Below are 14,139 nucleotides of genomic sequence, written 5' to 3'. Positions count from 1 at the left end.
GGTTGAAATGATGTCAAATCACTGTTTAAGAATGTATTTTTTTGAAATAATGTGGCTCAAAATGGCCCATGCCATTTTGTTGCACGTTGGGATAATTCGAGCAACTTTGGTGGGTCCAAGGTAATCCTGTTGATCAGTACTTGAATTTAGTTGATTTTTTTTTGAGTTATTGAGTTTTGTAGAAGAGGTAGAAAAGGTCTTTTTTTTTCTTTTTTTTTCTTTTTTTTTTTTTTTGGGCGTTGGAGGATTTTTGGTGAAGAATTTTTGCGAATTCTATTTAGAAGACTATTTGGGAATTCTATTTGAAATCCAGTTGGAAATCTAGTTGAAGTCTATTGGGAATTAAAATTGAAATTCTATTTGGAAGTTGATAGTAGACTTAAAAAGGTCTTAAAAGAGTTCAAGTTGCAATTGGAGAAGCAAACGTCGAACTAAAGCCTTGATCCTGCTCTAACGCTCAAAATAGGAGCACTAACGCTTGTTTACCATCGCTCGACGCCCTCCTAAACTGCTGCTCAATCAATAATCTTATTCAGGGAATATTTTGTTTGCATTTTCAACAGGTTTTTACTCATATTTCATCATAAATATTTCATAATTAATTCATCCATTGTTTTGCAACTTCACCTTATATTAAAACTCTTCATTGTATTATATTCCCCTCAAGTTTCGTGGTGGCAGTTAGAGCTGAGAAAATCACTCGAACCTAACCGTTCGAATCGAATTGAATTGGAGTCAACAGTTCTTCTCAAGTTAAATACTCTGAACTAAAAATCGAGGAATACGGTTAGATTTTCGATTCTAGACCAAGAACTGAATCGAATCGAATCCGATGATTCTTCTCAAGTTAAATACTCGAACGGGTATCTGAATTAAGAATCGACGGATACGATTCAATTTTTGGTTCTAAACCAAGAACTAGGGTTGGGCGGGTACGGTTCGATTTTTTGTTCTAAACCAAGAACTAGGGTTGGGCAAAATCCAACCCAACCCAATCAATCCAAACCAACCCGATCAGTTTAGGTTGGTTTTTTAAGTTCAATTGGATTGGGTTTGGTTGAAAAAATATTTTTAAGGTTGGGTTGAGTTGGGTTTCGGGGGTTTTAAAGAAAAAAATATCTATGAGAAAAAACCTAAATAAAAACAATAATAAAGATATGAAAAAAACTTATAATTTATAAACGTCCATTTTTAATTTTTTTTTTATATAGATTGATTCCTATAAACATAATTTACAAATGAAATGTTATTTCATAATAAAGTAAGAAATTAAGAAGAAGATGATGATGAAATGAATAAATCCCAAAAAATTGTAAAAATAAATAAATAAATAAATAAAATAATAATAATAATAATAATTATTATTATTATTATTATTTTATTTATTTATTTATTTATTTTTACAATTTTTTGGGATTTATTCATTTCATCATCATCTTCTTCTTAATTTCTTACTTTATTATGAAATAACATTTCATTTGTAAATTATGTTTATAGGAATCAATCTATATAAAAAAAAAATTAAAAATGGACGTTTATAAATTATAAGTTTTTTTCATATCTTTATTATTGTTTTTATTTAGGTTTTTTCTCATAGATATTTTTTTCTTTAAAACCCCCGAAACCCAACTCAACCCAACCTTAAAAATATTTTTTCAACCAAACCCAATCCAATTGAACTTAAAAAACCAACCTAAACTGATCGGGTTGGTTTGGATTGATTGGGTTGGGTTGGATTTTGCCCAACCCTAGTTCTTGGTTTAGAACAAAAAATCGAACCGTACCCGCCCAACCCTAGTTCTTGGTTTAGAACCAAAAATTGAATCGTATCCGTCGATTCTTAATTTAGATACCCGTTCGAGTATTTAATTTGAGAAGAATCATCGGGTTCGATTCGATTCAGTTCTTGGTCTAGAATCGAAAATCTAACCGTATTCCTCGATTTTTAGTTCAGAGTATTTAACTTGAGAAGAACCGTTGACTCCAATTCAATTCGATTCGAACGGTTAGGTTCGAGTGATTTTCTCAGCTCTAACTGCCACCACGAAACTTGAGGGGGAAAAAAAAAAAAAAAAACCGACCACACACACGATCCACTCTGTCAGAATCAGTAGAGAGAGCCGGGGATAAGTGCGAGTCTCGTTACCGTGGAGTGGAGACCGAATTCAACGATGACACGCCTCATCTCTTCTCCTTTAACATCCGTGGCGGCTTTGATTTTCTCGTCTCCCCTTTGGTTCGTCATTTTCATTATCGACTTGTACAACGTGCTTCAGTTATTGTACTCATTTTGCTGTATTGTATCCATTTCCTTTTCAAGTATTTTGATTGAAATATTGGTTGTTCTTGTACAGCTGTACCTTGCTTGTTTTTAGTTATGTGCATGCCTCTGTATTGCTTAATTTTTACCCATTAAGGTTTAAGCTTTAAAGGTTGTATTTTTTTTGCTTGCAATGTGTCCTCTGTGTTCGCTTCTCTTGCTTTTGTACTTCTTGCTGCTTTGTGCCTATTCTCTGACATTCTTGCACTGCGCTTTGCAAATCAATTTAAGTTTTTTCTGCTTTATCTTAAGACAAATTAAAGACAATCAGTTGTATAGTGGTATAAGGTATGCTGTGCATTTTGCTCCATCCCTTGAATGATTGAACCTATCAATTAGCCAATCACATGCTATATTCCATGTTTGAAAGGTCAGTAAGTCACCTATAGCTTCATGTGTTTAATGGCCATTACTTATACTGTGGCACATTTAATAATTGTTTTGCATATAGTAATTGCAACTGGATTCAGAACTAGAAATTCAAGCATGAAATAATAAATCCCAAAATGAGTAAAAAAAGAGGTTTTCAACTGATCTATCCATGAGTCCATGAACCATCAACTTGACATCATCCTCTTATTATGACTGTGATATGAATCTTATGACATCCTGAATATGTTGCAGAGAAGCACTTCGAATGTTAAATCAGACGAATCTCGATAGAATTAAGTCTTTTTGACCATGCCCAATTAATTTTATGTCAACTGTTATCAATAAATTCTCCTTCTGATGTACAACGAAATGGTAAAAGAAAAAAAAAACATGTTGTGCTTGTTTGGCCAATTGAATTGTGCACCCAAAATAGGCATCAATGCTTTGTTTTCATCCCTGCTACTGGAAAGCTAAAAGATTTTGATCGCTGTGACTTGATTCTTAGTAATCACATGATAAAATTAATCACTTATAAGTAAAATTTTTGGGTTCATTATAAACCCTTGTTTGACCCTCATTAAAATTTTAATACATTTCTCTTTCTTCTTTTCAATCACAAATTTTTCAATAAAAATAATGTTACACGTAAACTAAAAACTTTTCCTTTTTTTCAATCACTCATTCTCCTAAAAAATACTATTCCAAAAATTAAAATCTCAAATAATGAGGCCAAACGGGGGATAAATTAATTATTGAATAGTCTTTATATTTTCTCCGCAATGATTTTCAAGAGCCATGTCCCTTGATAGTGGTGTGGGAGAAGAGGACTATGCGGCTCAAAACCAGAAGTGTTCAACAAGCTAAGATGACTTCTTTTATGTTTAAAGGATCAATTCTAAGCTTCAATCAATTCCTGTCTGTGTCCAATATTAATTGTTTAGAGAAATTTTTATTGGTCATTTTCTCCCCTGGATTAATTTCCCAATTAATAAGTGCGTTAGCTAAATGATTAAAAGAAATATACTCTTTCAGCCAACAAAAGAAAATGAAGGTGAAGATTGGCGTTATGTACTATGGTTGATACAAAACCTCATCCCATTAATCTGCTTTTGAATTTGAAAAATGTAAAAAATCTTTTAGATGAGCTTGTAATCGATACTGTTCACTAATACACGTATGGATTTATTTGATTATCATACCATTTGAAATGCTGACTGCTGACATGCATTGTATGAATCATGGTGGCTTTTTGCCAATCAAAGTAACATTTTAGTCATTATTTCATGTTTCACCAGGTATTTTCTATCTCCAGAGAGGCATATTGCACGGATATGAGAGCTATGGTTTGTTTCCGTACGAGATGCTGTAACTTAATGCTTAGAAGCGTTTAAGTTTTGTCTTCCTCGGGTTGTTGTCCTTCAGGATGTTCTTTGGGGTTGGTTTGTTATGTGATGCACATGTCATAATTCACGAATTCAGTGGTTCTAAGTAAGAACCTCAGAATTATAGTGAAGATTTCTGATTCTATGGAAAGAAATGAATTCTCATTATTTTCCATTTAAAGCATCCTTCAGTTCTCATTTTACATCATGATGCAGATTGATCCCTCCTATAGACCTAGCTTAATGGAGCAAGATAGTAGTGGATCAGGTGCCTTGCGATTTGCTGGGTCAGACTTGGTACTGAGCCCTTCACAGTGAAGCAGTCATGTTGTTGGCATGTGCCTCTTTTCTTTCTGCTCATCCTTTCATTTTTGATACTAATCCTTAAAATATTTTTCATACTGTCCCTTGGTAATTGATGTGTCATTAGGTCTTGCATTTATCTTAATTAATGATTGTTTCATTTGCAGAGTGATTTATATTTCTTTTTAAAATCCATTGCAGTTTATGCAAAGTCTAGATGGTATATACTTTTCTTTTTCACGTAATGTCGAAAGACAACTTTATTTATTTCTCTAAGTCGAGATTTGTGAACTGTGGATATTAAATGGAAAACTTTTCCAGTTTGCTGCTGTATATCTATCAAAGTAACTACTTAACTGATGGATTCAACTATTACATAGGCAAAATTAGCTCATGGGTTGACTTGGATTCCGGAGATGAGACACTCAGTAAGGATTCTGAAATTGCTTTGAAGCTAGAAATAGCTTGGGCCTCTCATCTATCTTTGCAGGTGAAATTCTTTCTGATTGAAATTATTCAGCTCTGGTTTCCATTTCTACAATTCACGTATATGTACACAGGCACCCTTTATATTAGGGGTGGGGCGCGGGTTGGTTCGGTTCGGTTCGGTTCTGGGCGCGGGTCGGTTCAGTTCGGTTCTAAAGAGAACCGAACCGAACCGAAATTTTCGGGTATCTAGTAAATGGAACCGTCGGGTCCAAATATAATTATGGAACCGTTCGAGTTCGGTTCCGTTCGGTTCGGTTCCATTCGGTTCTGTACTATAATTAAATTTTTTAACATTTATAACAACATTATAAAAATACTTACATTCAATGGTTTTGGAATGTCAGAGACTAGTAGACTATCTTGTTCAAATGATCGCTACAGTCAAAGCTTCGGTCAGCGGATGCCACAGCTTCGATCGGAGGTCACAGTGTCGGCCGACGATTGTATAGGTTTTGGAATGTTAGCGAGGTTACGAGAGTGAGTGCGAGAGCCGAAACAACGTTATGCACTTTATTGTAGGTGTTTAGAGTTATTTAGTGGATTTGATTTTGTTGGATTAAGAAATGATACAATAAAATGGGTAATTGGGCCAAAAATTAAAAAATTAGAAATGAAACAAATTATTGGGTCAAAAATTTGGATTTAGAAATTGTTAATTTGTTAATTTGTTTCGAAAAATTAAAATTAAAATAATTTGATTTACTCAATATAAAAAAAAATTAGAAAGATCCGTTCTCGGTCTAGAATCAAGAACCGAACCGTACCCGTCGGTTCTCAATTCAGATACCCGTTCGAGTATTTAATTTGACAAGAACCGTCGGATTCGGTTCAGTTCGATTCAAGTTCGGTTCGGTCGGTTCGATTCGGGAGATTTGTCCAACCCTACTTTATATAGGTTATGCATTTGTCCTAGGCTTGTCCCTTCTTTTACCAGGGTCGGATTGATGTTCCAGTTAGTCACACCCATCCTTCTCTTAGTTGCCTAAGAAGCTATGTTTTCCTCTGCAGGCCTGTTATCTTCCGACACTCAAGGGATCTTCCTGTGCCAATTATTCTAGGTGTGTTAATCAAATTCTAGAGAACCTAAACAGTATGCAGGTACCATCTCTCTTTTCTTTCTAATGATATTTAGCCCTTGTTTGAGCTCCATTTTTGGGAAAAAATGTATTTTGAATAGTAGATTGACGAAAAATATGTTGTTAAAAATTTAAAAAAAGTTTTGGATTTGCTTGTAATATTATTTTATTGAAGAATATGTGGTTGAAAATGATTTTTGAAAGAATGAATTTTAGGAGAATGGGGATCAAACAAGGGCTTAGTTGAATTTTATGCCACTCCTATTTAATCCTTCTTATCATTTAGTTCTTTGTTAAAGTTGTGGCTTAGGATCCTACTGGAGAAATCAGATGATGAGACCTGGAAGGCTGGAACCCTTATCATATGATGAGTTACACCCTGCAGTTCCATTTACATAAATTAAACATTATTTTAAAATCTGAAATACGAACCCCTAGTGTTTTTTTTTTTTTAACTCCCATTCTGCCCATAATTTATGGAATCATCTGGTGGTCAGATCCAAATGGACGAAATATTAGAAGCTATATTACTATATTTAGTTTTCAATTTTGATTTCAATTTAGGAAACAGAATTAGGAATTGAAGTCAATTAGAATTAGTTAAAATCCTATGTAAAGGGATACTTTACGATGTAATTGACACAACTATGATAATGAAATAAATTGATATACTCCTCTTAAATTCTCTCTATTTTCTCCTATGGATGGCAATTTACCCTATCCCGAATGGGGCAAAAAACCCCGCCCCGAACGGGTTGGCGGGGAGGGGCGGGGCGAGGGTGGTCCGCCCCGAACCCGCCCCGTGAAGAGGAAAAAAAATTAAAAATGATTTTATTTCTAGACAATTCATTCGTTAAAAATTCATTTTGAATTTGTATTTTATTCTCTAATAATAACATAATTCGAAACTTTCAAAATGTAAAAAAAATAAAAAAAATTAAACCGGGCAACAAACGGGGTAAAAAGTTGCCCTCGTGCCCCGCCCCGCCCCGTCTAAGGTGGGGCGGGGTTTTGGCCAAACGCCGCCCTACCCCGAACCCGCCCCATTGCCATCACTATTTTCTCCTCTTCTTTTATTTTCTCCCTCCTTTCTCTTCTTCTTCCTCCTTTCCCGTTTTCCTACAGTTGTTCCATAACATCCTACATCAATTTAGTACGAGACCCTAACACCCTACTCAGCCTAAACTCTGCAACACGCACATCACTAGCCCACTCAACCCCAAACATTACCCAAGTCCACAACCAATTTTATACAAGGGTGCCATAAAATTGATTAATGCACTTAGCCTTTTAATATTTCTTTCATCACGTATTAATTGCGATATTAATGTTTAGCTATAAAAAGAAAAATATTTTAGCTTTCATTTCAAAACCGTCCTCTTTCAAGAATCAAGATCTCCTCTCAATGTCCCAATTCCTCCTTTCTCATTGCCTTAACCTTCCTCAAACTCCCCTCCACACTAATACTTCAAATCCTTGGAATCGCACCTCACTCCCAAAAAATACGATTATATAGTTAATTGTCAAAATTTTGTGAATTATTTTTGAAACTATGGCGCAAAAAAAGAGAAAGCAAAGACGGAATTCAAGGTTAATGACTCCCAAATTGGAGGAAATTAATGAATCCCCCTTGTATCCCTGCTCAAGCTCTCAAGTGGAGTAATCATTCATTCCTAAAATTTTGTGCTCAAAGCTATCGTGCGCTGATGGAGAAATATCTGTACAATTCGTCTTACCCGGAGTCCAGCGGCTCATCGCCTTGCTTCCTTGAAATTGAGTTCGAGAATCCGCGACCGTGGGAGGATTCACACAACAATCAGCTTCCCCCAAATTATAAAGTGAAGTTCAAGTGCAGCTATGGCGGCAAAATCAGTTGATCGAAGTCATTTCTTGTCAATTTCAACTTGGGAAAATCAGGAATAAAAAAGGGAGTGTTGAGAGAAACTGTTCTTGCATGTGGTATCAGAGATTATGCAGCTAACAGACTGATCAAGATTTTGAATGGTATCTTCAAAATCCTGCTGCATTAGTTTTGTAGAATTGGTAAAAGGGACAAAAAAGCCATGGATGGCAATTTATCAGTGCTTTCAACACCTGGAGGGACACCATTTGTTTCTTGTGAAAATGGGAGTTCAACAATTTTAATATCGGAATCACGGAGGGAATCTCGAATCTTAACCGTTGATCGAAATATTAGATTCAGTTCTCTATAGGATTTCAGCTCACAGATTGCTGATGAGGCAAAGACGGAAGATGCATGCAATGAAGAAGCACAACATGTAAACAATTTTGGAAAATATTTGATATAGATGATTTTGGAAATAATATTAGTTTATTAACAGTTATGAGTGTTTATACAATTTTTTGACATTCACATCTTAGTTTAGCCATCAATTTTCATTAGTTGTGAGCGTATAGGAAACTTGGTTGTATTTAAATTTCTGGATTATGCTTATATTGCTGAAGTTGTTAGTTCAAAAGCTTTTAATTTGTGGGTTATGATTTGTCAATTTTTTTTTTGGAGTTTGTGTCACTTTTTTTATTTTGTCTCCCGTTTTTTGAATCTATGTATTTTTTTTTTAATTTGTGTTAATTTTTTAAATTCGTCACTTCTTTTAATAATTGTCACTTTTTTTCAGTCGTCCTTTTGAAATTTTTATCACTTAAAAAAAGAGATAAACATCAATTTTTAATAAAAGTGACATTGTATGCACTTTTAAAAGTGACATAATGTCACTTTTTTTACACAATTTTTATAAAAAAAGTGACATTGTATCACTTTTTAATTTTATACAGTATCTTTTATATGATTTTTCAAAATACCCCTAATTTTAAAGGTATCTTTGTAAGTTGCCCTTTATACAATATAGCAATAATCACACCCAAGCCCACACAATAGAGACCCATTAGCCAGCCCCAACTCTCCCTAATCCATTACCCGGCCCGTACCAACTACCAATACCCAAACAAATAGATACACTTCTAATGCCTTGTGAAGCGTGGTTGTTAGCCAAGCATCTTCAGTGCTGATAACTTGCTGATCTACCACCTCTTTCTGCCTTTCCGCCAATTATCTTTTATCCAAAATCAACCTATCACCCTTTCTTGCCCAATCCACACACAGAACCACCCATCATCATTTTCCCGCTACTATAAGATCTCACCTTATGCCGCTATTCTAATCCTCTCCAATCTGATTCCAACGCTAGTGTGCTACTGATAGACCTCCCATACGCTTCACGTATACAAGAAGAGGAAAGAATAAGTAAGGCAGCCAAGTCAGTCGACATTCCAGAATATTCGACCAATTATGTAGTAAAGCGGTAAAAAAGTAATAGTGATAAGGAAAAATGTCTATAAAATGTGAAAGAGAGAGAAAGAGGAAGTCAGGTAATTATTGAGTGAGTATAAGGGAAACCTTTAGGAAAGTTATATCCCTCTCGAATGGCTAATTGTTCTTTACTTTCTTTGTAATTTTTCTGTAATTCAATCAAAGTTCATTTCATTATTTCTTGTCATTATTTTTTGTACTGTTGGAATCCTATTAAATGGTATCAGAGCCATCGATTCTCGAACGAATGGAAACTAGTTTCAGCAGCAAATTGGAAGAGGGGGTTTGCTGCTGAATCGGTTTGAGAATGTGATAAGGCAACAGTACGAAGGAGGCCGAGATGATGATTCAGGGCTGGATGCTCACGGTCGACTCATAATTTCCATATTCTACGGTGATAATATGGAGTGGTGGGTGTTGGAGGCAGAGAAGATTTTCTCCAGAAATCAATTAGCAGAGCCATAGAAGATAGAGGCTGCAACAATTTGTTTTCGCGGCGAAGCATGGGATTGGTTTCAATGGATAGATCGACTACGACCGGTGCGAACTTGGGATGAATTAAAGGGATTGATGTTGGCTCGATTTCACGTGAACAAGCTCTCCAGTGGTGAAGAATTGTTGACGGAAAATCGCAAGCACCACTGGGAGAAAAAAATTGATGGGATTCAGTTGGATGTGCAGGAGGATCTGAAAACACTAAAATCTAAAATTAAGTAGGTAATGTGTAAGCTTGACTTGATGATGGAAAAAATGGGACAAGCCGGGGAAGAAAAGGGTCAGGCGGCTACTCTACCTGAGTTGGATGAAATTTGGACAATTACACTTCAATCGGATGAAGGTGGGGCAATTATTGACAGCCATAACAGCGTAGAAGAATCGGGTAAGGTAGTGGCACGCAATTGTGGACTAAAAATGCTGGTTTCGAAAGGAATTGCAACTCCATTGTCGGCAATTTTTGAAGCGATGGATGGCGATTGTAGTACTGGGCTGAGATCAGTTAAAGTCAGGGAGCCTGGCTTAGGCTTCATTGGGGAGTTAGTCCAACACGTGGAAGATAAGAATGAATTGGTAAAGCAGGCCCAAATGAGTTACAGCCCAAATAGAAATAAAAATAATTCCAGCAGCCCAAACTTTTTTAAAGGCCCATCCCTATACCTATATACTCACCCAAACATCTCAACCCACTCAATACAAATCATCCACCCAAAAACTAATGTTGTTACGGTGCTTCAACCATCGGCAATGCCAAGTGAATTTCCTGTGGTAGGTTCAACTGGTCATGGAGTTTCCTTGGATATGATACTTGCGATAATTGCTTGCTTGATTAAGTCATCCCACTTCAAGGAGTTGAAATGTCCTGTGTTTGCAAAACAAATGGTTTGGTTGCATGATGAATTGACAAAGACATCAACAACTTCCACCTTGAGGACGAGGTGGATTTTGGGTCGGCGGGTAATGATAGACCTCCCTACACTTCACGTATACAAGAAGAGGAAAGAATGAAGTAAGGCAGCCAAGTCAGTCGACATTCCAAAATATTCGACCAAGTATGTAGTAAAGGGGTAAAAGAGTAATAGTGATGGGGAAAAATGTCTAAAATGTGATAGAGAGAAAAAGGAAATCAGGCAATTATTGAGTGAGTAGAAGGGAAACCTTTAGGGGAGTTATAGCCCTCTCGAATGGCTAATTTTTCTTTACTTTCTTTGTAATTTTTCTGTAATTCAATCAAAGTTCATTTCACTCTTTCCTATCATTATTTTCTGTACAGCTGGAATCCTATCAGCTACCACTTTCATCCCTATTTCACTTTCATCTAAAGTTCTTGTACAGTTGTATCGTTGCAATCAATAAGCAAAGATCGCGCTGTTTACTCCACCAGACAACTCGCCAAGACCACGCTATCGGCTTCTCCAACGAATCTTCAACTCAAGCAGCCGACCTACTGCTATATTCTACCAGTGATCCCACCAACATCTCTTCCACCATCATCCACTAGTTTTATCTCATCGTCGCCTCCATTCATGTCGAAGTTCCATCTCGTTGGTAAGTCTCGACGTCCTCTTTCTTGTTACTCGTGCTTTACTTGATTACCACCTACTGTCCTTACTGTTGCTAGACTGTCGGACGTTGCCGCTAACCACCACCTCCTCAATCAGTATTTGAATCTTTTGCCTATCGTTTTTGCTAGATGCATCTCTTCTGGTTCATTGCTGTGTTGATGACACTATTGGAGTTCTTGCTTCCTGTTTACACTGAACTTGGAAAGCAATTCATAAATTATCACACCTGGCATTGCATATAATTGGAATCGTATATGCACCACTTGCATCTTGCTGGAGTCTCGTAAGGTATCTCGATTTTGTAATTTTTGAAAGCTGTAATTTTTATTTAGGTGTTTATGGCATGTCCAACCTAATATTTAACAAAAAAATTGAAATAATATAACTAAAAGTTAGGTAATATAGTATACGATCCGTTTCATGACTTTTACACCTCTGCACGACCTTATGTTGCTACCACGATCATGTACCTTCCCTTTTCCACTCATCAGCATAATTATCATCCATCTATGAACTTTGTCGGAGACGTATATTCTCCTTTTAGGGGGAAATATATGGAAATAACCTTTTCAAAAGGTTTACTTTTCCAAAATGACCCTTAGGCAATTTACATACCAAAAATACCCTCCATTTGGATATTACATAATAAGGCATCATACTATAGAAATTTTCTAATTTAGTCCTTAAAATTAAATATTGATTGAAATTTGATAATTTTTATTTGATTTATTTTGATTTAATTGATTTTTGTTCGCTCTAAGTAGACCCCTCTAATTGGTATAAGAGTCATAGAGATCATGGAAATTAAAATAAGGAAAATAAATAATTATTGGTGTTTAGAAGAAGAAAAGATAGTTATATATTTTTAAAACATATTCATAATAAATTAAAAATAATGACTTTGACAATTATTAAAGAACTTCCTAAAGAAATAAAGGAACAAATATTAGAAAAATTAATAATAGAAAAAATAAAAGATATTTATACATATGAAAAAATTATTAATATATATGAAGATGAAGAAAATAATTTATATTATAAAGAAAAATATGAGTACAATTGATAATACATATCAAAAATTGAATAAATTACTTTTAAAATGGATAAAATACAAGAAGAAATAAGAAATATAATGTTAATACCAGAAGGAATGAGAATACCAAATAATAGACAATTAACAAAATTAAAATGTGAAAGACTAAGAGTTGAAAGCAAATATTTCACTATAGTAAAAGAAAAATTAGTAGATCCAGATATAGCTAAGAGAAGATTTGGAAAAATAATAAATAAAAAGGAAGAAAAAAGATGCAAATTAACCTACGAGTTAGGAATAAGAAAAAATTAAGATGTCAATAAGTGAATATATGGAAGAATTAAAATCATTAATAAAAATGTTAATAAATGATGTACAAGATTTGAGAAATGAAGAAACAAGAAACGATATAAATATATTAAAAATTGAAATTAGAGAATTAAAAGAAAATAATAGGAATAAAGATAAGAAAATAGATAAAAAAAAACTTATAGAAAAAGAAATGACTCGAATAGGAAAGAAATATATAGAAAAAGAAAATATAGTAATAGAAACAGGGAATATGGATGATGAGTTTAGAAAGAATATATTACCAAAAATACTAGAAGAAGAAGAAGAATCTAGAAAAAAATCATTAGGAAAATTAAAAGTAGAAGAAAGAGAAGATGAGTAAAGAATTAGATTTGTTAATAGAAAATTTTGATCAATTAAACTTAACTGATATAAGTGAATATCAAATTTTAATGAATACTGGAGGAAGACCTAATCCAGCAGGAACCTCTAAACAAAAATTACATGATGTAGATGAAAGCTATGCACATATATATAATAAACCATATAGACAATTTTATGATAAAGTAAGAGATAAACAATCACCTAAAGGAAATAAATATAAAGATAGGTTTGAATTAAATGATAATTATGTTAAACCAATTAATCATGGTAGAACAAAGCTAAATTTAAATTGTAAAATAGATACTAAAAAAGCCTTATTAACTTGGGCAGACTCGATGATATTATTCTTTTTATATAACAAAGATGACACATGAGAAAATACTAAAAGAATAATAGATTTCTTAATAGCATCTTTTGAAGGAGATGTTAGAAATTGGTGAGAAGGAATAAGCAATGATACAAAAACATTAATAAAAAGAAATGTACAAACAGAAATAATCAAATCAGATAAACAAGGTATAAAAAAATTAGTGAAATTTATTTCGGATGAATTTCTAGGAAAAAATTGGATAAGAAATGTTGAAGGAGAATCAATAAGAGAAAAAGATAATGCTAAAATAAAATTAATAAATTTAACAATATGTGATATGTGTAAAATTAAAGAATATACTTATAAATTTAAAAATTACTATTATGTTCAATTTTATAATAATGAAAATCAAGAGGTATACCAAGACATGTATTATAATAAGTTACCAGGTTCATGGGGAATATATTTTAAAATAGAATTTGAAAAATATGTTAGAGATAATACTGGAATACCTAGAACTTTAGGTTCAAGAATAAAATTTTTATTTGAAAAACTTGCATATATATGTCAACAAAGACAATTAATGAAAAAAATTAGGAAAATTAACTAAAATATGTTGTGAAAATATGGAAATCCCTGTGCAATGGAGATGTAATCCTGAAAGAAGAGTTAATAAAAGAAAATATAAAAATAAAAAGTTTAAAAAGTTTAAAAATTTTAATTAAAAATATATAAAACCTAGAAGAAGGTATTATAAAAGAAAAAATAACCAATATAATCAACAGAAA

General features: G+C 33.8%; 2 protein-coding genes across 5 annotated transcripts; both read left to right on the top strand.

Annotated features, from left to right (window-relative positions):
• Positions 1-2,073: 2,073 nt before the first annotated feature.
• On the top strand, positions 2,074-6,627 carry LOC111391028 (protein arginine N-methyltransferase 1.5-like). Of its 4 annotated transcripts, none has more exons than XM_023016158.1 (5): positions 2,074-2,236; positions 3,988-4,180; positions 4,291-4,867; positions 5,875-5,964; positions 6,242-6,627. In XM_023016158.1, the coding sequence occupies exons 3-5, from the start codon at positions 4,682-4,684 to the stop codon at positions 6,308-6,310; spliced, it is 345 nt and encodes a 114-aa protein (XP_022871926.1). In that variant the 5' UTR covers positions 2,074-2,236; positions 3,988-4,180; positions 4,291-4,681; the 3' UTR covers positions 6,311-6,627. The 4 variants fall into 4 exon arrangements, with proteins under 4 accessions (XP_022871926.1, XP_022871928.1, XP_022871925.1 ...); XM_023016159.1 differs by lacking the exon at positions 2,074-2,236 and adding an exon at positions 2,247-2,690; XM_023016160.1 differs by lacking the exon at positions 3,988-4,180.
• Positions 6,628-8,845: 2,218 nt separating this feature from the next.
• LOC111391027 lies at positions 8,846-11,968 on the top strand. Its single transcript, XM_023016156.1, has 2 exons — positions 8,846-11,316; positions 11,462-11,968. Exon 1 carries the CDS (start codon positions 9,994-9,996, stop codon positions 10,774-10,776), a length of 783 nt encoding a protein of 260 aa, XP_022871924.1. The 5' UTR covers positions 8,846-9,993; the 3' UTR covers positions 10,777-11,316; positions 11,462-11,968.
• Positions 11,969-14,139: the final 2,171 nt, after the last annotated feature.

Source organism: Olea europaea, unplaced genomic scaffold (assembly GCF_002742605.1).
Source record: "Olea europaea var. sylvestris unplaced genomic scaffold, O_europaea_v1 scaffold74, whole genome shotgun sequence".
NCBI lineage: Eukaryota > Viridiplantae > Streptophyta > Magnoliopsida > Lamiales > Oleaceae > Olea > Olea europaea.
The sequence above is the reverse complement of the archived record's forward strand: the minus strand, read 5'-3'. Positions and strand labels throughout refer to the sequence as shown.

Excerpts from the sequence above, each read along its gene's own strand:
- LOC111391027 (XM_023016156.1), top strand. The coding sequence starts at position 9,994 with ATGTGTAAGCTTGACTTGATGATGGAAAAAATGGGACAAGCCGGGGAA.
- LOC111391028 (XM_023016160.1), top strand. The coding sequence starts at position 4,682 with ATGGAAAACTTTTCCAGTTTGCTGCTGTATATCTATCAAAGTAACTAC. Across the intron at positions 4,868-5,874 it reads CCTCTCATCTATCTTTGCAG|GCCTGTTATCTTCCGACACT; the intron begins GTGAAATTCTTT and ends TTTCCTCTGCAG. Across the intron at positions 5,965-6,241 it reads AGAACCTAAACAGTATGCAG|TTGTGGCTTAGGATCCTACT; the intron begins GTACCATCTCTC and ends TCTTTGTTAAAG.